The sequence below is a fragment of the Leuresthes tenuis genome, unplaced genomic scaffold (genome assembly GCF_036924035.1).
Source record: "Leuresthes tenuis unplaced genomic scaffold, fLeuTen1.0.hap1 SCAF_16, whole genome shotgun sequence".
NCBI classification, from domain to species: domain Eukaryota; kingdom Metazoa; phylum Chordata; class Actinopteri; order Atheriniformes; family Atherinopsidae; genus Leuresthes; species Leuresthes tenuis.
Genome location: NW_027325370.1, coordinates 27694157 through 27718504, shown reverse-complemented (window position 1 = coordinate 27718504; position 24348 = coordinate 27694157). Strand labels below are relative to the sequence as shown.

Below are 24348 nucleotides of genomic sequence, written 5' to 3'. Positions count from 1 at the left end.
GGTCTTTCTCAAAGTCTGAGGGTACACCTGGCAACTGTCCATGGTGCTGACACACTCTTTTATTTATATATATATATATATATATTTCACCACATGTGTTATTATGGCCCATTATCTTACCATTGCACTTTCATTGGAAACCATAAAGAAAATATATAAGTCAAAATGTTCACTGTATTTACAAGGGTTGCGTGCTTTAAGTTCAGTGAAAGAAACTCCCCATCCCCATCCGCACAGCTGTGGCAGCGGATGGATACCACTGCCCGCATCCACGCAACGCTGCGCCTTCAACTGGGAAGGAAAGACAGAAAAAAATAGAGACCACACACTTGGTCAGCTGCAAAATTTCCAAACAATTGCGAAACTCCTGGCTTAGCTGTCGAACGAAACTGGGCGTGTGGCTATAAAACGCTTATTAAAACCAATTCAAAGCGGTGTTTTCTCAAAGAGACAATCTTTCAGTTTGAATCCATTGTGTTGTAAAGTGGGGAGAGATAAGGAGGATACGCACTATTTCCCGACGCGCAACGACATTGCTCTAGAGTGCTACGCTATCAGGGCCATCTTTAGTCGTTCTCGCCGGTGACAGTGTGGACGATATATTCCATTGGTCATTAATGCTTGATGATTAATAAATAATATTTAACTTAGAAGAGCCGTTTAAAGCAGTTGGCCTCAGAAAGGGATAGTATTCCCCTGCGTTTGGACTCATTTGCATTCTTCCCTTAAGTACCCTTCATTTCTCAAGGCAAAAAGAGGGCGAGACGGGAGAGACGGTGATACAACATGGATGAGGAATATGATGTGATCGTTTTGGGCACTGGACTCACAGTAAGTAGTCGAGTTGCGTTTGCTCTGTCCAAAACAAACCAGACTGATTGTGTGAAACAAATGACGGTCTAACCCAGTCGGCAGGTCCGCTATGAGCGCGTGAGTGAAAGCCTCCTGCATCTGTTGTGCTGTGACATTAGAAAAATACTGGAAGATGCGCTTTGGAAATATCGAGAAAACGTTGCAACTGAAGCTCTCGTGATACACAAGAGGGAAACAATTCTTCAGGAGTTGTGGTTTATTTTCATTTTTGTTTTCCTCTGTTTTTCCCCCCTTCTCAGTCTCACAGACGACTTGGTGTAGTGTTACACCCTGTAGCATCTTTTAGGCGTAACCCCAGTGTGTCATGATCCTCTTTGCATTACATAGGCCCTCATCCTGATCGACGCAGGCCTGAGGACGAGTTTGTTCAATGCTACGACCCTCGCCCCAATTACTTTTGTTAAACACACCCAGTGCATCAGAAATGCGCCGGATAGGCTTGTGGGAAAATATTGTATTAATCTATGTTTTAAGAGCCACACAAGCAAATATTTTGGTAGTTTTAAATGCTGTCAGACATACTCTTTGTCATTTGTTTCTTTATGTTCTTTTATTTGATTTATTACAGTTGCATCCGATTATTATTATCAATACAATAATAATAATAATAATAGTGTACGTGCACGAGTGACACAAACCTTTTATGCATCCGCTTACTGTTGAAGCCAACTCGCATTCCCAATATATTTCTGCATAAAACTAATGAAGTACATATACATATGATTTAAAAAGCTCAATGAATCATCACATTGTGGATACCAAGGAAGCATTAAATCTAATGTGGTCGTCTTTCCTGCATTAGACTTGTCTTTGTCCATCTGTGCCTCTCTTGCGTGAATAAATACCTCCTTACCTGTGCCCCCTGAGTTACCTTTATTTGATGTCTGCTCATTATTTCTGATGTGAGTTGAGTGCTCTGTTCTGAGTTTGCTTGTTTCCTGCAGGAATGTATTCTGTCTGGGATCATGTCTGTGAATGGGAAAAAGGTTCTTCATATGGACAGGAACCCCTACTATGGTGGGGAGAGTTCTTCCATCACACCCCTGGAGGAGGTACTGGATTGATTATGAAACTAATCAATCTATGATTTATGTCCCTCTGTATATCTCATCAGGCATCAGCTTCTTCTGTTCTATAGTGCTCATTCACCAACAACTTTTTCCTTTTGATAGTGTGAACCTCATAGATTTTATGTTGATGTCCTCTTTCCTGTCCTTTCCCACAGCTGTACAAGCGCTTTAATCTACCAGATAGCCCACCTGAGTCGATGGGCAGAGGACGAGACTGGAACGTTGATCTAATCCCCAAGTTTCTCATGGCCAATGGTGAGTATCAGATTACAGGATAGACATTATATAATTCTCAATTCTATGTAAATTAGCCTGTGAAGTACAAGGAGGAAACTTGTTTAAATGGGTCTTTATGTCAATACTATATAGGCAGAATGTGTTTTTAGAAAGTTAATCACATATTATAAGTTGTAGTTCATTTCTGTGATTGCAGGTCAGCTTGTGAAGATGCTGCTATACACAGAAGTGACAAGATACCTTGACTTTAAAGTAGTGGAGGGAAGTTTTGTGTACAAAGGAGGAAAGATCTACAAGGTGCCGTCAACTGAGACTGAGGCGCTAGCTTCGAGTAAGACACCTGGTTAAATCTATCATCTATCAAATCTATCATGGGTATAGTTTAATGTGGAGCCTTTTTTTAAAATTCCAGATCTGATGGGAATGTTCGAGAAGCGAAGATTTCGCAAGTTTTTAGTCTTTGTGGCCAATTTCGATGAGAATGACCCCAAGACTTTTGAGGGCGTGGACCCTAAAATCACAACAATGAGAGATGTTTACAAGAAATTTGACCTCGGTCAGGATGTCATTGACTTCACTGGCCACGCCTTGGCCCTCTACAGGACAGATGAGTAAGAGCATATAGTGAACATCAAATGAAAAAAAATCCCATTTTGTACTGTGCAAAAGTCTTGAGCCACTCCTCATTTCTTTGTATATTTCCTGGACAGTAATTTCAGCAATTTATTGAAGCATATACAACCATAAATGTACCATGGCAAAAAAAGAGTTTGTGCAATTCTAACAAGACTGAAATTCAATATTTGGTATTATCAGCTTTATTTTTCAACACAGCCTGGACCTTCATATCTAGGCAGTCTTTCTTGTACTTTTTTGAAACAGTCTTCTGGAATAGTTCTCCAGAGTTCTTAGAGGATATTCCAAGGCTTTCCTTGGATGTTTTTCTGCCTTTTGCTCCATTCTTCGTCAAGATGATCCCACACTGCCCCAGTAATGTTGAGGTCTGGTCTCTGGGTAGGATTTATCATGCCAGATTGATGCCTGTGTCTCTTATATTTAGTCCAGTTCCAAAATGACGTCTTGATAGCCATGCTTCAATGAAGACCATTTCTGATAAGACTGGAGCCTATCCCAGCTGCCATTGGGCGGATGTCAGGGTACACCTTGGATGGGTAGTCAAGTCCATCGCAAGGCCAATACAGAGACAGACAACTATGCATGTTCACACTCACTCTGACAGTCAATTTAGTTTGACCAATTAACCTAAAACAAATGTTTTTGGTCAATGGAAGAAATCCAGAGTACTGGGAAAGAACCCACAGGGTGTTTGCATGTTGTCCGCCATGGGACACATGGGTCACGTATGAAAGGATTGAGGCGGAACAGGCAATCAAAGTTGTTCAGCCACTGATATGTCTCTAAGCTCGCAAGAGAGTCAACAACAGTGGCGAAACAGGCCCACCTCATGTGTGCTAACACGCATCAATGCTAACCAACAGTGCTGCTGTTACTCAGCTGATGTGTCTATTGACACACTGATACAGGGCTGTTTAGCATATATGAATTACAATGCAGCGAGTTAACAGGGTGTTTTTTTTATGCACATTAGGCACAACCAATATGTGAAAGAGGCTTCTGAAAGACTTTCTAAAACCCTGAATAATATTGTTCACGGCCACTTTCAAATATTACAAAAAGTCTTGCTCCTTGGAAGCAAAAGATAAATAAATGAGAGGTGGCTCAAAATATTTGCTCAGTCCAAATTTCAAATATTAGTATTTCCTAACTTTATTTTGTTTAATGTAGCAGGGGATTTTAACATTGAATGTATTTTCTGATATTTTGTACTTGACTTCATTTTCTGTTACAAACATTTATGTTGAACAAAGTGAACCCGACTCCTTCATGCTGTTTCTGCCTTCAGCTATCTTGACATTCCCTGTTTGGAGACGATCAACCGTATCAAACTCTACAGTGAATCACTGGCACGCTATGGAAAGAGCCCCTACCTCTACCCCCTGTATGGCCTGGGAGAACTGCCACAGGGTTTTGCCAGGTATTTAGCTCATAATACAGATCATTTGATGGAAATGTAATGATTCAAATAGAAATAGAAATTAAAACTGGTTCATGATTTAACAGGTCTTATTCTTATGTTGTATAAGGTTGAGTGCAATCTATGGAGGAACCTATATGCTGAACAAACCAGTAGATGAGATAGTGATGGAGGGTGGCAAAGTGATTGGAGTGAAGTCTGAGGGTGAGGTATGGCCACGCTGATCTTTTGTCCAAGAATATGCAAGTTCAACAGTGTTTTAGCGAAGTTTCAATTGAGTTTATTCACTCAAATTAGTGGCCTTTATTAAGATGCCTGCACAGTACATCATTGTCTCATTCTTGCTAAAGGTGGCTCGCTGCAAGCAGCTCATATGTGATCCCAGTTACATACCGGATCGTGTCCATAAGGCGGGTCAGGTGATCCGTGTGATCTGCGTCCTCAGCCACCCCATCAAAAACACTAATGATGCCAACTCCTGCCAGATCATCATTCCTCAGAATCAGGTCAACCGTAACTCAGGTGAGCAGTGCCCCAAACAAACAACCATTTGTGATTGTAATAGAAGTAGTCTATAGGAGCTGGAACGATAAAACTGGTTTCAAATAAGTACGTTTTCTTACTTTTAGCGGAATTGATTTTTCTGCCCTGCAGACAGAAAGGCTCATTCTCAGGGAGACAAATCATTTAACAAATAATTTTGCATTATTGTCCTTTGGAGAAATGTAACAAATTTAGCCCTCCCCCACCATCCCAAAATAGATTACTGTAATCATTAAAAGCAGAAAAAATCATTTATTTTTTATATTTATCTCTGAGAGTAGCAATAATAATTCTTCTTGCTATATCGTCAGTGGTTCACCCAAGTCGGCAGTTCCTCTCCGCTTTTAGAACTCTTTAGTGAACTTTTTAGTTTTGATTTTGCAGTATTAAGCAGAAATTTCCAAAATCTCAACCAATCCTATGTAAGAACAGAGCTAAATTTTACACAGAGAGCCACCCCAAAAAGCCAAAACTTACAACTCCAATTTGAGATAATTGGTATCTTGACAGTGGTTGTCAGCCCTGGTTATGTTCTTAGCACTGTTTAAAACTGGACGAGTGGGTTGATTCTGGTGATTCACTTTTTGACTGATCCAGTCAGAATAAACATTTTTTTCTTCTGTTCAAAGCTCTGAAGAATATTCCAAGACTTTGCAGACAAGGCAGAAAAGGAATGCTGGCAGAAAAATGATATTCTTATTTTACAACTAGATGTCCTCTCCGTGGCTGCCATATGTTTCATTACAGAAGCACGTAGCTTTTTTGAGTTAAAACTTGATACATTTAAAAATTATGCTCAAGCATTCTTAGCTTAGACACTCTTCCATAATGAAGGATTCTTGGAAATTACTTTATATTTTGGCCAAATTAAAATACAATTAATTATACTGGTTGAACATTTTCTGTATTCATAGTAGTGAATCATTTACATCTGAAACTCCAAATATAAACTCTTCTGGTGCAGATCAGCAAGAGTTCATATGAATAACTAACCATTGAAAACTCTGGCTTTAGGTAAGCCATACCTCACTAACATTTCTGTGTAAGCTAAAAGGTTGTTCAGAAGAGCAACGTTTTTCACCTTGTAAATCCCTCAAACCTCAAAAATTCCAAAGCAGTTCAAGTAAGAGCTATGTTCTTTGCATTAGACAGTAGTTTACTACATTTAGCAACACAGGGGGACTGGATAGTAGTGGTATGATTGCCACCTTTCATGTGGGTGACCTGGGTTCAAATCCTGACACCCTTGCATTAAAGGTAACCCCTCCAGTAGGGGTCCTTAGGCAAGACCCCTAAACGCTACCTGCCTACCTGGGATATGAGTGTAAGTTTGTAAGTGCTTTGGATAAAAGCATCTGCCAAATGCATAAATACAGTCTGCTGTCTTTGGGTTTGCAAAACTGAGACACAACATGAACTAATTTACACTACACAGAACCAGTTGGGTTTTTTTCCTACGCTGAAGTGACTTTGGAAAGATTCACAATCTAGCATTTGCTTAAACCACTGTGAAATTTGAAAGATTTGAGTTTGTGGAACTTCACAAAAGTTAGAATGTCCCTTCACAAAATTTCCCTTTAATATCCATTGGTTGAAGACCGTTTTGGCGCGGGGAAAAAAAGGAAGATAGAAAAAGTCAGGAACTGAGAGCACAGAATATTATTCAGTGGCCTTAGACAAAAATATTTCCCTCAGAAGGTGTGGAGACAAAAACGTTGCAAAAGAGAGTCAAAATAAGAGATGCATCAGGTGGCTACATACAACATCTTTAAAATGATACTCTATATACTTCCCCTCACATATTAAAAGGGGAATACCAATGGTTGGGTCTTCATTCGTAAACAGCAAATCAAAGGTTATTTTTTGAAAAGCTGCAGTGAAGAAATGTGAATCTGATACGTTTCCATTGACTGGTTTAAAGCAAAAAACTAGGTTGTGTTGTAACTCTAAACTCACCAGAGAGTGGTAGTATAGGCTACATTGCTAGTGTTAGTAATTTGTCAAATAAGTAGTTGTCCTAACTTGAAACAAACCTTAAAAAGGAGAAAAGAACCATAATAGTGGGGAACGACCACAAGGGGTAAATAAAGAGAACACGTTTGCAGAAATGACTTTTATCTGTGGTAATAACTGGGATATCATATTTATAGCTTGGGGGATGCTGATCAGTCACATGAGTGCATTATTTGCTGGCCCAAGCTGGAAATAACTGATGAGTCACATCAAGCTTTATTCCGATGTCAGGTCAGATGTGAGTTGAAAAGTTGTTAACATCCAGTCTCCTTCAAAACAGGTTAAAGAACACCTCAGGTGAAGGTATAAACTGATAAACCTAGCCGTTTCCAGTTTGTTTCTGCTGCTTTAAGTGGCCGAAAGGTGTTAATTAACTTTTTTTCTCTGACAATTCTCCAGACATCTACGTGTGCATGATCTCTTACGCTCACAACGTGGCAGCCCAGGGGAAGTACATTGCCATTGTCAGCACCACAGTGGAAACCAGTGAACCTGAGACTGAGATAGAGCCCGCCCTAGAGTTGCTGGAGCCTATCGACCAAAAGTCAGTGCAGTGTTTACCTTCACTTATTTCTTTGCCATTATTTAATGTTTTGTGCATGTATAGTTAAACAGAATTAAAAAAATTCTTTATTTTTTTATGATAGGTTTGTGGCTATCAGTGACCTTTATGAGCCCACAGATGATGGAACTGAGAGCCAGGTAAGACATGTCTTATCCAAGTTACCGTAAATTCCAGGCTGTAGAGCGCACCTGAATATAAGCCGCACCCTCTGATTTTAAAAAGAAAATCCATTTTGTACTTGTATAGGCCTCATCGGATTATAAGTAATATGAGATATTTACACAGAAAGATGTTACATGTGAGGATTTTTAAACTTTAAATTAAATGCGTATGGTAACATAAACAAATGCATACTGCAAATGCTTTTTTCCCAAACAGAGCCTGTAACACCGATGGTTTTAACTTAAATACCTATCGCTAACGCACAAATACGTAGCATAAATGCTTTTTTTTCGACTAGTACACGGATGGTAAAAAAAAAAGACAGTAGCTGACCAGGAAAAGTCATTGATCGCCTTCTTCATCTTCCTGTGCACTAAAACCATCAAAGTCATCTTCTTCAGTGTCTGAATTGTACAGCCTCCGAACTTCGTCACTCCCTTCAGTCTCTTCAATTTACAGTAATTTAGTAGTGTAAGTGTGTGGGATTTCTCCTACAGTTTCATTGGACCACTGTGAACTATACGTTAATTTTATTGGTCTAATGTTAAGAGGCAAAATGTTTTTGGCAGCATGAAAAAAAAAAAGAAGAAAAAAAACATATATTAGTCGCACTGTGCTGCGCGGCGCTCAAAGCCTGGGAAAAAAGTAGCGGCTTATAGAATTTTACGGTACATGCTATTCATAGCTAATATAGCAATATCAGCAGCTTGGTCCACAACTTTTGTCCAGACTGAAGTATCTTATTGTTGTGAAATTTTGCATAGCCATTAATGGTCATTATAGGATGTGTTTTACAGACTTTGCTTCAATAGGATGGTGATTATTTGATGAGATTTCGATATAGGTAATATAGTTCCAAAAAGGATAATTTCTCATTACTTTATTTTATTTTATTTTATTTTCCAACATGACAGAGTAACAGCATTTAATTTAGAGCACCATTGCACTTTCTCAGATTTAAAAGTATTGTTGTAGATTCTCAGTCTTGCAACTTTATTCTTCCCAGGTCTTTGCCTCAAGTTCCTATGATGCCACAACTCACTTTGAGACTACTTGCAACGATATCAAGGATATCTACAAACGCATGACTGGGACCGACTTTGACTTTGAAAACATGAAACGCAAACAGAACGATGTTTTTGGGGAGGATGAGCAGTAAGGGGTAGAGGGGCTTCTGAGAAAGGGTGTGGCCAGAAAAGGAAGTGGGGGCAACAAATGGCTGAGAGATGGCAGATCCTGTAGTAAACTGCAGCGGCTGCCTGACCAGTGCTTTAAAAACAAATGGGTGGGTGGGGGAGAGTAGTATGAGTGCGATGGACAGAGGGTGTGTGTATGGGCTCAGCCTCTCTTCAGCTGTTGGCCTCCATTTCTTTAATGCTCCCTTTCTCTCTCTCTCTCTCTCTCTCAACCAACACATACATTCAAACACATAAATGCTCTCAAACACAAACAAACACGCTTTTCAAAGACTCACGTTCCCTTTCTCTGTCACTAAAAAGCGGGGTTGATAAGGTCTTTCATTCCATTGTAGAATATACAGAATAATCGTGTCTTAACCATCATCATTTATTACTTCTTGTAGATTTTCAGAGCATTTAATTTTTTCTTTAATGTCTTTCTCCTCATATCAGACGTTGGGTGAATGGAAGGCTGAGGGCAATGAGAAGTCCGAACTTCAAGATCTGACATGAGATCTGTTTTGGCTTTGTGTAGAATCCTCTGGTGACGTGCATGCATCTTTTACACATGGTAATATTGTACATAGACTCAAAGACACTGCGGTCTGAAAGCTGGACTGTTCCACACACCACTCCTGTCAACCCTGCTTTCACTTTTCTCTTGCTTAGTCTTTTACCTGCATTATTTCAAGAGACCTTATGGTAAAATCTGTTGGTTGGGCAAAAATGTGATGAAAAGTGACATATAAATGGGCTGTTCTTTAAACTGATAGTGCTCACTGCAATGCTGTTGTTGTTCCCTGTGTTAGCAGGCAAGCTAACAAGTGGCTATTAACTGTCACCCCATTCCAAAATGATCTCTGTGTGTTATGTCAAATTTGAATTGTATAGTTTACTCTTTAACGTTTCTTTAAGTTTTATTTGTGTATAAAGGGTGCACACCTTACTGGCTGAAGTTCTGAAGTTTACGTAGCAGTGGTTTAAACTGTGGTCTTCAAGTTGAAAATAAAAAAGGGAATGTCAGAAGCAAGAGAGCCATGGAGCGGATTTGTATACTGTTAGGTAAAGCTTTCTATGAAGGGCTTTGGAAGATTTGAAATGAGGGAAGAAGAATCGCTGAGATCAAGTGTGACGTGGGGAAAGGAATGTATGTAGTCAATGCTGTGGGTATGACTTGTGAAAAATGCCACTTTTGACTTACGAGGATGAAGACTGAAATTTCAGCTTACAGTGAAAGCACCAGATTGTTTATGTTGTTAAGATAAGTTTTCACTCTTGGGACTCAATAGAAGGAAGAATTTGATGCTCTCATGATTTTAAGACTTTGTAGCATAACAAAAGTATGAAGCCACAGTCACTAGTGCTGTCCCTTTAGAATAAACTAGATTTTGTTTGGTCTTAGCCTCAATGTGTGGTGTACTTCAAACGTCTTGACCCTTTGGGAAATTTGACTGCTTTGTTTTAACTAACAGGCAGTTATAGGTCAGTCTTGTGCCAAAAATGGTGCTTCTGTTATTGGCAAAGCTTGCTGACAATATTAAAAGTTCGCTCCTGTAGTGTGTGCAGACTAACTTAATACTGTAGAAGGTATATTGTTTTCCACTACATTAGGGGTGTTCTTGTACACCTGAGTGGAGACAGTTCCTTGCATTTCTGCAGTGCACACTTGCAGTTGATTTGCTCAATTGATTTGTGGCTTAGCTTGTTACACAAAAAGAAGATAAACAGACAAGATGCTTTAAAACCAGTTCCCTTTTACTTTATCCATCATGACCAATTCCTTAACAACTCTAAACAAATTTACTGTGTGTTTGGGGTGCTGATGTGTCTTATCATTGTGATCTATTTATTTGAACTTCGCTGATGTATCGTGGGAAGGTTCACGTCAAATGCCGAATATGCTATGCTCATAGTTTTATTGTCTAATGATGCAATTGATTTTAAAAGTTGATGCACTCCTGAATTTTTTGTTTGTTATTTGCTCAGTTGTGTTATGTTTACCTTACTCTATGATCATTCCATTATTTAATGTTATATCAGCTTTCCTAAGAAACAGGTTTTGATGGAAAGAAAGCAGGAACAGTCATCATACATCTGAAATCAAACTCAACACACACAGCCTTGTATTCACAACAATTTCACATTGTACATCATTTGTGTGTGGTCTTCATTCCATAAACATCTAATCTGATAAAAACTGGAAACCCTTATACATAGATATATTTGAGGCTCTTTCCCCCTCATTCTCCCACAAATTCTGATATTGTACTCTCCTTTTTTATTTATTGAGAACAAAAGCCTCACATGTGGTTGTACTGTTTTAATTTTCATCCAATATGGCCTTGGAAACCACTATTGACAGTGTCCCTTGAAACAAAAAATTGTTCAGACTGAGTAGTAGAAAACAATGTCTTCGTTTGATCACTAGTATGTGAAAAATGCCTAATGTCTTGTGTAACAAATACAATTAATTAAACTATGAATGAAATTATAGAAAAATAAAAAGCACATGGCAAACCTGGAAAGACCTCGACTTGGATTTGTGTCTCTTTTTGAGGATGTCTCGCTTTATGGGAGGATTACCTATACAGACATAATATATTACATACACTTGTACTAAAACTTACAGAATTATATGATTTTTAATTGACACAAATTTTTCTGAAAGAGAAGATTATGATTTTAACTAAAACTATTTGGAATGGAACATAATCTGTTAAATTACTTGCGAAGAGGATTTGTGTGCAGGACATTTTGGAGCAAGTGCAAAGTGCTAAAGCACAAATGGACATTATGTAGATGCCATGCGACCAGGAGAACATCAGGTGTAATAGATGTAGAACACAGAGGCCTGATCCAGTCAGCAATGGAGAGGGCATATAGGCACCACTCAGTCCTACAATTCAGGAACTGTACATCTTCATAATTCCTTTATATACTTTTTCACTGCAGCCTCTAACCTACCGCACTCTCTCCTGCTTTTTTATAACATCTCACCTACTGCGCCTCTCATTGATTCTCAGCCAGTCTGTGGCAACATGACATTATTGCCCAGTGTGCTATCAGTTTAGCTTCATGCTTTGATAGTCATGCCATTATAACTGCTGTGACCTGAGCTGTGAGGAGGAGAGACATGGTGGGGCAGACTCAGCTAAAGTTCCAGATGATTCACTACATAGCTCTCATAGAAATGACCCAGCAGTCTCTCAATCTCTGCCTTTGGCACCACCCAACATTTACCAAGGTGGCGTTTTTGCAGTTTGTCTTTCAGCATCTTGTCCTGCAAGGTTACTGGCATCTGCTCTGATCCCCACATCAGGATGCCCCTTGCTACAATCTTCTCCTTGTTAGGTGGGTGAACACCTCCATCCAGATGATCATTCTTCAATGTTACATTTACATCGGCATGCTGAAACTGGCCTGCAGGCAAATACAGAACATTGTTTCAATGCAATGCAATGCAGCTAACCACATCTACTCAATCACTCAAATTGATATTTGTATAGACAACCCCTCAACAAATTCAGTTGTCATTGTGTTTATTAATAAAAGGTAGGCACTATCAATGACTTTGCAGGAAAGGAGGCAAAAAGTAACAGAAATTAATAATCATGATAAAACCTTCAAGTTCAAGAGAGTAACTTTCCCCCTTTTTTCTCTGCTACCTTTTCATGTTCAATTACTTTCAGTTTCACACATCAGTTCACTTGCTGTTCGTTTCTTAAACAACAAAACTATTTCCTGAGGACTAGGCCTCACAATTTCCTAGTTAGGGTTAGGAAACAGAACCCCCTAGTTAGGTTACACCACTTACCAAAATGAATCAGACCTGTCAGATAATGATGCAGAAATATACTCTCACTATAATAACCCTTTGTAACAAAAACTGACACTACAGGCTTTCCTCTGTATTGATTTGTAATAAGGTGTCTTGACAAAACTGATCATAATGAGAATGATGTACGTTTAACCTATATTTGAGCATTTTACATTGTTATGTCAGTATGTTAACCACACTTATTCCACTAGTAACAGGGAGGGCCGTACATATTCTCTGTGGGATCTGACATTAAAAAGCTTCTTCTGCATACCCAGTAGGCCTTGGGTTGAGTTTGAAAGTCCCCGTCCATCTTCGATGTAAAAGCCGAGGTGAGCCATCTGTAGGTAGCTGGGGTGTTTGTAATGGTGGAATAGGACAAGGAACTGCACACCCTTGGCCAGCTTAATCCAGCAGCTCTGATGGTTGTCTACAGTAACAGTCACTCCCTGCCTTGTCACTGATCCCTGCTGATTGATAGGTAGGGTCTCCAGTCCTTCACCTTCCACTATCACAGAATCAAGTGACAGCGTGATCATGAAGTCACCAGAGCTGCCTGTGGCTGAAGAGATGGTAAGCTGGTCAAAGTAAGTTCGAGAGCGGGCTTCTACTCCATGCTTGGAAGGGGCTCCTATTAGGTGACCATCCACAATGATCCCTTGAAGAGGAAGATAAATATAAAAATACATAAATACATTTCGTAAAATGTCAGATGTACACCTTAGGTACACATCATGTTAGATTTGAAATTTTATTGTTCTATACACCTCGCTCTGGGTCCTCCAACAGTCTGAGAACATCATTTGCTCTGCCATCTACTGTAAAACACAGGTTCTGATGCAGCTTTGGAAGCTGGACCACAAAATGAGGATCGCCATCAACTAAAACAGACAATAGGCTAAATACAGTCAGAGGACATAAACTATTCAAATGACTCTGAGGGTATAATTATAAGCAAATAAATAAGATAGACTCTTGACCTGATGAGGTGAGGACTCTGATACTGTTCATCCTGGATGGAGGTTCTAAAAGCACAAGACATTCAACTGAAGAACAGTCCGCCTCACTCCCAACCACTGAAACCAATGGCAGTGCACATCATATGTTTAGCATTTCTCTATAAACTGCATAATATTTGATACCTACATGATTTGAATACTTACCAAATGACTCTGTTTCTGCTATTTCATCCCCTAATAAAAGAAATATATTTTCTTTTCTTATTTTTTCTCAGCCCTAAAAACTTGCAGAAGTGCAGAATTTCCTGATTTCTTCAAATTTCTTTAAGCAAATAAAACTTACAAGCCTCATAGCTGTTATCGTAGTCATAGCCATAAGTTGCATCATGATCTGGGAAATTCAGGTAAGCAAAGAGTGAGGTCAGGGCACATGTTGCTCACCAGTGGTCTTTTGAGTTTAGAAGTAGAAACAGAACCTGTTTAGTTGATAATGTTACCCACCTTTCACATCGTCAAAATCTACAAAGCAGAAACGAAAAGACACAAGATTACAGATTTTCCCAATTTTTGTTTTTATTGTTTTTTTGTTTTTTGCCAATCACTTGAGTGTAAGTAACTAAAAAAAGAGACGTAATAATGTTAACTTGTTTTATTTTTTTTTTTACTTTTTAAATTGCTATCAAAATTTAATTTGGGAAATACTCCTTTTCTCAGGAATTGTAATACTCAGTCATCCTAATGACTCGTTAAACTAACCTAATTATGAAATCTAGTTACATTTAGAAGGCAGATGACAAGGTAAGGCAGGAAAACGGTACCTTTTTGTTGGATCTGGATTAAAGTAGAGACATCTAAGAGAGAAAAAGCATTCAATTAGGGACAAGTATTCATAGGCCACAACTTTAACATGTTGATTGTAACCATCAGTGCACAAAAGGTTTTTGATTGGAAGTCTGATTCAGTGCACCACAATCAAAAAAGCTTGTAACCTACCCAGAAGCTGAGCTGCTTCCCACATTCCTGGCCCATCTGTTACACCAGGCATAGGAGCAAAGTTATCTGACACCAGGGTAGCGAGACTCAAGTCTGTGTCAGCATTTGAGTTTATGTTGTTTTCTTTCAAAGCTGGAGCTGGGGCCGGAGTGGGAGAGGTGAGTGTCGATAACAGCTTAGGTGGGGCAGAGGTGGTTTTAGGCTGATGAAGGTCTGAAGCAGATGTGGCGCTGTTCTCTACATCTGAGGATAACCCTTTCACCTTGATAAGGTTGAGAGTTGTCGACAAAGGACTGGGCTGTTGGGTTGTGATTCTCCCAAGTATGGGTGCAGGATCAACTCTGGATGAACTGACTGGCAGTGAAGTGCTAGAATGAAATGTTAACATACTGCTGGTTGTTGAGAGGATGGTTGTTTCCATGGCAATGGACCTTGGGGTGGAAACCTTTCCAGGCGAAGGAGGCAGTGCTGTTTTTAGAGTGTTACGAAGAGAAGTGGATATCTTTCCAGTTGAGGAAGGAGAGGTAGCTTTTGAATAGTTTTGGGAGACACTGGGCTTTTTTCCAAAGAGCAGTGCTGGGGCACTTTTGGTGGGACTAGATCCGGATGGTGCACTTGTTTTCTTGGACTGTGATGCTGCTGTTTCTGTCATGGGAGATGGCAACAATTTTTTTTTAGGCTTCAGGGTATTTAAAGGTGGCTGAGGTGGGTTTGGTTCTGATTTGTCAGGGCTGGAGTTAGATGGTGAGCTGGGCTTCTTTACAACACCTGAAGATGATATTTTGTTCGTGGCCTTAGTTGTTGCTGTTGTAGTAGCAGTGGTTGATCGTTTCGCAGTAATTGGGGTTTGAGTTGTTTCATCTGTATCTGGCTTAACAACAACTAAAGAAGTGACTGGTGTTACAAAATGATATTTAAGGGAGAGGTTGGTGGCTTTTTCTGTTAGTAATTTTTGAGTTGTAGGGTCAGTAGCATTTAGTTTTGCCAATAACAGCTCCTTGATGGTTAAGTACGCCCAGAGACGATGCACAAAACTAGGGATTCCTTCCAAATTTCCTAAACAGTCAAATGAATCTGTACTCCCATTTTCTTTTGCATGGGAAATATGCACATCATTTTCCAACTTTATGCGCTGCTTTGAATCAGTAGCTGACACTGACACCTTTAAAACTTTTATCCCTAGTTTAACTCTCCCTGCCACAACCAATTCAGACCCTTGAAAGTAGTTTGGAAACAGGGTGCGGGAAACATCAAATGCCTGATCATTCAAGTAAGACAGCTGGATGTCTGACAGCAAAGGGTTGGCCACTTCATCATAAAAGCCCTTCAGCTGCAAGGCAGCATCAGCATCTTCATAAACCATCCTGGCCACACCTCGGTTCTCCAGAGCCAGGCGTTTGAGAAGAAGGAAGTCTGCATCATCGCCAAAGGCAAGGCCAAACAGGGTGGCCGAGCCCAATGCTCTCTTGGCATTATTAAGGATATTGTCACTAGAAGTAACTCCAATGGTTGCTTCCCCATCAGTGAGGAAAATTACCAGAGGGACGCGATGAGATGTGAGGCGGCTTGAGGATCCAGTGGATGAAGGGTTGACAAGTTGGGCAGCTGATAGCAGAGCAGCATTGATATTTGTCCCTGATACAACAGTGTGGAACAATAGAGACAGTGAGTGTTAAAGCACATAGCGAAGAAATATTAATTGTGACTGAAATTCCAAAGCTGAGAAAGCATGAAATTTTCACTCACATCCTTCTGCAATAATTCTCCTCACAAACTCTTTGGCCTCTCGTACATTCTGCCGAGTTGCTCGCACTGTTTGTCCTTTTTTCCAAGTATGAACCTTGTCTGAAAATGTGATGATGTTGAAGTAGTCTCCTTCTCTTAGGTCTCCAAGGATGGTGTTCATGGCCTGCTTGGTCTACTGACAGACATCAGCGGAATTATTGATTCATTCTATTTTAACAAAAAACAATTAAGTTTTAGCAAATTTCCCTTATCTTAAAATTCTCAGCGTAGCACTAGCCATTGTAGGTCCATTAGATTTATTAACTTTACCTGCTTTATCTTGGTGCCCGTCATTGAGCCACTGACATCAATGACAAATATAACATCCTTAGGAACTACTGGGAGCCTCCTTGGTGCAAAATAATGTACAAAGTATCCACCATACACCTAACAGGGAGTACAGAGACAGTTGAAGTTGAACACTGATGTTGCAAAAATCATATTTTTGTGATGTAACAAACATGAACAATCAAATATACATAACATGCAAGAAATCCAAAGATGCTTCTGACCTGGACATCTCCTATCAAGTCTTTGAGGTTCACGTCATATTGAATGATGAAATCAGCATTAAGTCCTTTGGAGGAGATACTGTTTTGCTGCCGTACAGTCGGACTGTAGTAAACTCTGGCACAGCTTGCACTCTGCTCGACTTGAGTGGAATCAGGGGGGTTTGTATCACCTGTAGGAAATTAGAAGATACTTAAATCCACATAGGAGTCAAAGAACATTTATATTTCAAGCTAAAGTATGTATATCTCCAAACAGGAGGCACAAAGATCAGAATTAGGGTTTACCAATCACCAGTAGAGTAAGGTAGAGCAGGCCCCACTCAAGTGCAGCTTACCTCCCCAACTGTTTCATTCAAATGATAAGGAAACATAATATGGCCTTAGCCATAACAATAAAATTATTAAAGGATTACAAAAGCCACCAGAAATGTCCACACTTATTTTACCCATATTAATCTTATCAAGGTTCTACAAAGGGCTTTAACATATTTTAAAATATGAAAGTTTGGACTACACTAGAGCTTGACATTAAACACATCTAATGGTTAAAGAAACTGTACAGCAAGGATAATGGAATGTCATTCAGACAGGATAGATGTGGCCTAATGGTATTTAAGAGAAGCTAAATTATCACAACTTAAGGGGTTGAACTACCAGAGGCAACATGACAAATATGCAGGACAGCTACGATCATCTTGGGTCATTAAGAAGTTTTGAAGAAGTCAGCCACATCCAAGTGCCTACAAAGAGAAAGGAGGATCCTTAAGAGTCAGCTGACTTGGAAGAACAAAGTCGAAGTCATCACATAAGACCTGCCAGTTATATCCTGAAGGTATAATAACCTGGCCAAAGGAAGAGATAGCAGCCACTGATATTAAGACATGAAACCTATTCACAATGCACGGCGGGGGGTTTCACCTCAAGTCCAATTGGGGGAAGGAGGGAGGCTAGGGGATAGTTAGCATCAGGGCCGCTATCTGAGACAAAACAGCAAAGGTCTACGGCGATGTCCTCCAGTGATGACCTGAATGCATGAGCCAGCTAAAACCTAATGCCGGACTGGAGAAGTGGCTGATTTTGAGAAGCGCTATCAGCAGCTAGAGAAGTCAATTCTGAAAGACAGTATGGACGTTCCAAACATGGAAGCACAAGTACAGGCATAAAGAACAAGAATAACAGAGGCCCGAGTCTGCCACACCAGACAGGACCTCAGTTGCAGGCTGCGCAAAGAGGCCTCTGAGACAGTCCAACAGATAGTTGCAGGGTGTAAGATGCAGTCATGTATAGCATGCAATAGTGTACAAAAACATCTTAACTAATTATGGGTTGGAAGTCCCAAAATCAAAGTGGGAGATATCTACAAAGATGATCCAGGGATCCTTTGCGGCATCCAGGTCCAGACTGATAAACTGGTGATGGCTAACCAACTGGATATTGTGTTGGTCGACAAACTCTGAGGCAGTGGTGATAGATGTAGCAATCCCAAGCGACAGCAACATCAAAAAGAAGAAACTCAAAAAGGCCTAAAAATACCAAGAGCTAAAGGAGAAAGTTGAATTAATGTGGGAAGTGAAGGCAGCATTGGTGCTAGTGGAGCACTAACTTGGGAGATTGACCAACAGGGGACAACTACTCTTTTCCACCAGAGCAACAACTACTCCAATGTAAAATACTTTTTTTTCTGAAAATGTGACTTCATGGGCTTCTGGACAAAGGCAGATGTTTCATCCTGTTTTCAGTCTTTATGTCAAGCTAAGTTAACAGGCATTTATAGAGCATATATGTTTGGTATTAATCTTTTTTGTCAAACACTAATATCGGAACCAAGTGATCATATTTCCTAAAATGCCTAAATAACTCTCTTTCTAAATAAACTTGCCAATTTGATCAGTTGTGACTGATCCCATTGACATTTATTTTGTCTCTTGATATTCCAATATTTATCAAAAGTTAACTTTACTCATAGATACTTATCATGATTGTTAGATGATGGTTAGAAGATGATATACCTGCTGTACTTTATTGTTTTGTCCAAGACAAGAGTGAAATTTGAATTTTAAATCTACATAGTCCTGCATATCCTGATTAATCACTTCAACGCATTTTACCTTGAGCTGTGTTTGAGAGCAGTCGGCTCGTCTTCAGAGGAAGCACCTTAATGAAACTAATGCCAGTTCTCTCTGTTATACTGATATCTAAGGTGAGGTTCTGCACAAACTGTCCGGGCCTCAGACCCAAACTGAGCTCGTAACGGCCAAGTCGACGAGGTAACAACTCTTCATAGGACAGGAGGAAGGACATATGTGTTCTTGATGGCACACTCACTGCCACACGAAACTTCTCAATTTCCCTTTCTCTGCAACACCACAAAATAATAGATAAGAACAAAGGGAGTTTCATGTTAATAAACCTACATTAGAGTAAGAATACATAGTATGACATTGCAAATTAAAAATGTAAAATTTGCTGTTGTTGCTAAGGGTATTGGAAGTACTGACTTGGTAGCAACAAGTCCGGCTGTTTTTCCTTGCTTCTTAGCAGCATCGTAAATTCTCCTGGCCGCAGTTCTTTCCTTCACCTGGGCAACATACACCTTACCATTGGAGGTGCTGATGGGATAGAGGAAAGAGGAGGAAGAAAAAGCTCTCTGTTTGACTTACAGTAGCCAGATTATGTTTCAGTCAGTGGCAAGCATTGAGTGTTTGAGCAAGATTTATTTTACTTTAACTCTTGTATTTCCAGAGTAGTCACAAAGCTGCTTCACAAACAGTCATCATGCTTATTTACAGATGGAGTTCATACCATCTGAAGGAGGAGTGGGAGGTTATAAACAGGGTGAGTGGAAAAGAGTAATTTCCCTCTAAAAACAGCATTAATGAAAAGTGATCTTGTCGACTGGTGACACTCCAAGGGAGTGCTGCTGTGTACTACATCCAGCAAAATCCCAACCAAAATAAGTATTCAAAATTTGACTTCAGTTAACTCGTTGATGTCACATAACAAGGTGCTAAAATAAGGCAATGTCTTTTGAGCAAATATCCAAGGAGAAAAAACATGGTAATAACAAGGTATACCTAAAAAAAACACACAGGCTTGAAGTGGGTCTTGTTTGAGACACAGAGTAGAATGGCATGAGAGTGCAGAGTGGAAAGTGGAGGTGCTTATATTTATGTGGCTGAGGGACTGAGGGTATGACTGAACATCAGTAACCTTCTCATAGAACACAGAGTGCTTAGTTTCACAGACAGAAATGCCAAAGTACTAACGCAATATGTTTGCCACAACTATTTCCCTTTGGGTATTTGATGACATGACGATGACCATATAGGGTCTAGAGAGTGTGTAAATATATAGAACTGTATATGTGTGTGAAAAGAGAAACGAAAGAGTGAAAGAGAAAGGTAAATGTGAAAGATTATAGCTTTAAAAAGCAGTTCATCTAAGTCTACATCCAACTATGCATACATACAGTAGACGTGTGTGTTTAGTGTATCTGAACTGTCAGGTTGTCTTCATAAATTATGTCGGGGAGAAAAGGGGGGCTGGGCAAACTTCTGTTATTTTCTGTATTCATATTCTGACTTTCATTTACAAAGCTTGGTATTCATCTGCCCTCAGGTTTCCCCTCCTCCTGACCTGTTTCCGCTCCCAAATCTAGCTACGGGAATGCTGAATTATTTGTTTTATTTATATTTAGCTTATTTAAAGAAGAGTGGTTTCCATCCCACTAAGTAATTAAATTACGATATGCATCTCCTCTGGACCAGAATTGTATGTCCTTACATGATTCTTTTAAACTTTTACTTCTGGATTGTGCCAATCAACGAGAACATTCGTTTTATTTATTAATACTTCTACCCACATGGAAGGGGAATACCATTTCTTCAGATAAGAGATGATATTTCTTTGTCAACTTCAACACTTTTGAGACACAGAGTAGAATGGCATGAGAGTGCAGAGCGGAAAGCTGTGGATTCCAGATCTGTGATATTCAAGCTTATTATATTCAACACTACCTGGTGTGAACTATAATCCATAATACAGTGGAATCAGGAGTAGCTGCATTTCCAGATTTAAAAGGGGATGGTAAACAGTAGAGGAAATAAAGAGATAGACTCTCTAATACAAATCAGTTATTGTAGTTAACAAACAACGAAACTGGATATATTGGACTTACATGGTGAAGTTGGAAATGAAAGCAGAGGAGGGCAGGTCCACCTCAAAGGCTGCCTCCTTAATGATGGGGAGCTGATTCCACACTGAACTCTGGACTGTGGTAACAGCATAGTGGGATGCCACTGTACACTTCACATGGTATTCTATCACCTTCAGCTGACAACATAACAAACATACATATCACTTTAAAAGTAAAAAAACAGACTGAGGTTTTGGAGTCACATGGAATTCATATCGGGCTGCACGGTGGTGTGGTGGTTAGCACTGTCACCTCACAGCAAGACGGTTTCAGGTTCAACTCCCAGCTGGGGCCCTTCTGTGTGGAGTTTGCATGTTCTCCCAGCGTATGTGTGGGTTCTCTCTAGGTACTCTGGCTTCGTCTCACCATCCAAAAACCTGAATGTTAGGTCAATTGGTGTCTCTAAAATTGTCCCTAGGAGTGTGGTTGTTTGTCTCTGTGTGGCCCTGTGATGGACTGGTGACCTGTCCAGAGTGTACCCTGCCCAATAACCACTCGGATAAACTCCAGCCCCCCCATGACCCGACCAACAGATTAAGCAGGTATCGAAAATGGATGGATGGAATTCATATCATAAAGATACATAGGACTTTTTTATAAGGCATTAGTCTGCTCCACTGACTGTTGAAAATGCTGACTTGGTGGTCTGATTTTGCCACGTAAAGGAAATGTATTTAGATCCAGATATCATATTTTTAAGAATGTAAATTCACAAATCTGGTGCATCTGTGTTGCATAGGTACCAGAACAAACCCATTGTGTTACACAGAAAAAACTAATTATAAACCTTACACATTACATTCTGCTGTTTTTATTCCTCATATCATAGCTTTCCCTGCAATGCTTTGACAAGTTAATGAAATGACACAAAGCAGTTCCCTGCATGTTGTCTCTGCCCTCCCTTCATTTACTTGGGGAATGGTGGTGCCTGCTGGGACCAATCTGGTCAGTGCTGGCCACATTACTGCAGGACAAGCTGACAGGTAGGAGGAAGAGAGCAACACTCCAACTTGCTGTTTTTTTTTAAGAAAACTGTGGTTTGATCAACACAAAAAGGATTGCTTTATGTTCTCTGGGAATTGCTTCACAGCAAACCCTGAAGCTAACTATGGGGAAAGCCACAGTGGATGAGCTAACGATACCTAGAAAGGCAGAAGTAGTTGTTTCCCTCTCTGTGAAGTTTCCTTTGCAATTAAGTTGCACAAACAAAAAAATATATATTTGAGCATCTGCTGTATAACCTTCACAAACTTACCACTGGTTTTGTTGGTTTGCTTTGACGTTTTGCTCTCTGGAAAAGAAACAAGGCAATAAGTGAGAAAAGTGGTAGGCTAACTTTGTAAAGTTTGTACTAGTTGCTTATAGCAAAAGGCATGTTGTATTCAAACTGTGGTATGGCACAATAACTCTTTATGAAAGTGTATTCAAATGCCTCCTTTTTTGGGTAATCTTCACAACCTGAGGTCAAGATTTGGTGTCAAAACAGTCTGAATCAAAGCCATTCACGAATAGATGAAGGTGAGTGAAACTGGATATAAATGCTTTCACTGTACACAGAGCAGGCCAGGGCTGCATGGTTCGGTCTCCTGTGTTAATTCTGCACACAAGTCATTTCTGTGTCAATACATTACCAAATATCCTGTGTGTTGGTGGGTCTTTAACATAAACATATAACTTTGAGAGTGGAAACTCCTGACGGTGAAACTTAGATATTGTTTAAATCTAAGTATTGACTGTAAGTATAGCAACAATATCTTAGATATTCTATCTATCTATCTATCTATCTATCTATCTATCTATCTATCTATCTATCTATCTATCTATCTATCTATCTATCTATCTATCTATCTATCTATCTATCTATCTATCTATCTATCTACACATATATATATAAATATGTATGTGTGTGTGTGTGTGTGAGAGAGAGAGAGAGAGAAAATGTAAGAATAAGATACATTTTATTTTAGAGTACAATATGTAACAAATGGATCTCATAAGTTATGAATGCATAAAAGAAATAAGTATTTTCTAGTTAGTTATTAAATTAAGTTATGCCATCGTTGTGTCTTCTCTGGAGAGACGTGCTCTAGAAAGTAGTATTAATTGTGTGAAATAAAAATAATAAATACATTTTTAAAAAACCCTCTCACCTGTCGGAGAATGTTCTTGCCAAGATCTGCCTCATAATTTCCTAATAATCCCTCTTGAGCATACAAAGTGAGGCACGCTAGAATGTACTGAATTTTAAAAAAGGTCATGTTCATAATCACTTAGGAAGTACAAATAAAGAAAAATGTCCAGCGCTCTCACGTTGACTGATGCAAGCAGGGCTCACACCTCACATTTTACACAAGATTCTGTTTACTAGGGGCAGTCTTTCCCTCTCCCTCACCGCAGCTTGGTGTGAACGGCTCCGCTCCTGCCCATAAACATTTGCAACTGGTGTCATTTGAAAATAAAACGAAAAATGAAAAATGAAAGGGGGATCGACGCGCGAAATTCAGTAAGAGAGTCGTGCGAGTTACGCTGATTTGCAGAAAGCACGCAGAATTCACGCATTCTGGAAACTTCGCGGACTGCTACCATGTACCGAGGTCCAGGGGTTATTAAACCCTGCTCCACTTTTTGGGGAAAACACCCCCTTCTCCACCACCACTCTCGCTGCTCTGTTGGAGCGCTCTTAGTGTTTTCCTAAATTACTCCCTGATGGAAGTTTTCGTTTCCCTTGACCGCTCTCTCACAAAGATCTATTGACTGTATAACTACATTAAACCTGCCTTGCTTTACATCCACTTATAAAATCAGAATGTCTCTTTCTTGCAAAGTTAATCTATTTTCTATTTAGGGTAGCTCTTTCTTGATTTTATATATTCACATTTTCCATTCAAACCCAGATAGATTTTGACACCTAACAGCAGTCATATGACCAAATCTACATCAAGTGTTTTGTTTGTTTGGGTGCTGTCCATGGTGCTGATTCCTAATTTTATTATCAACATCACATTTTGTTATCTCATCTTATCTTATTTTACTGAACAAAAATTAGATGTACCTTACTGTGGTTATTTTTCTAACAACCTCTATATCAACCTCCCTTTCTGTGTTCTTTCTCAACCTCAAGACACAGGTCATTGTTCTTTTAATAAATCAAATGTAAACAATGTCAAGCTTTTAAAAAAAAGAAGCAAACCACATACAGCCAGAAAAGACAAAGACATTGGACTCACAACCAACCACAGGTTATGTCCATATCAATCCATGTGCTAACCAGGATTTTTCCTATTTACCACCTAAGCCTCTGCTTTGACGACCTCCCCTCTCCTCTGTTACAACACAGTAAGTATCTAACCTGGATCTCTAATACTTTACTGAGGCTCATCAGTTACAACA

At 39.6% G+C, this 24348-nt stretch overlaps 2 protein-coding genes across 2 annotated transcripts; one reads left to right on the top strand and one right to left on the bottom strand.

The window, feature by feature from the left end:
* The first annotated feature begins 320 nt into the window (after positions 1–320).
* gdi1 (GDP dissociation inhibitor 1) lies at positions 321–11222 on the top strand. The gene is made up of 11 exons (XM_072367952.1): positions 321–831; positions 1818–1925; positions 2099–2198; positions 2377–2511; positions 2593–2791; positions 4105–4236; positions 4346–4445; positions 4587–4758; positions 7192–7336; positions 7440–7494; positions 8526–11222. The coding sequence occupies exons 1-11, from the start codon at positions 787–789 to the stop codon at positions 8676–8678; spliced, it is 1344 nt and encodes a 447-aa protein (XP_072224053.1). The 5' UTR covers positions 321–786; the 3' UTR covers positions 8679–11222.
* On the bottom strand, positions 10770–24260 carry itih6 (inter-alpha-trypsin inhibitor heavy chain family member 6). The gene is made up of 17 exons (XM_072367948.1): positions 23109–24260; positions 22214–22249; positions 20941–21095; positions 19262–19372; positions 18872–19119; positions 16764–16933; positions 16522–16638; positions 16213–16384; positions 14467–16101; positions 14292–14324; positions 13975–13992; positions 13817–13864; positions 13678–13707; positions 13495–13539; positions 13282–13395; positions 12789–13172; positions 10770–12117 (listed from the first exon to the last, which is right to left on the bottom strand). Exons 1-17 carry the CDS (start codon positions 23220–23222, stop codon positions 11849–11851), a joined length of 3699 nt encoding a protein of 1232 aa, XP_072224049.1. The 5' UTR covers positions 23223–24260; the 3' UTR covers positions 10770–11848.
* Positions 24261–24348: the final 88 nt, after the last annotated feature.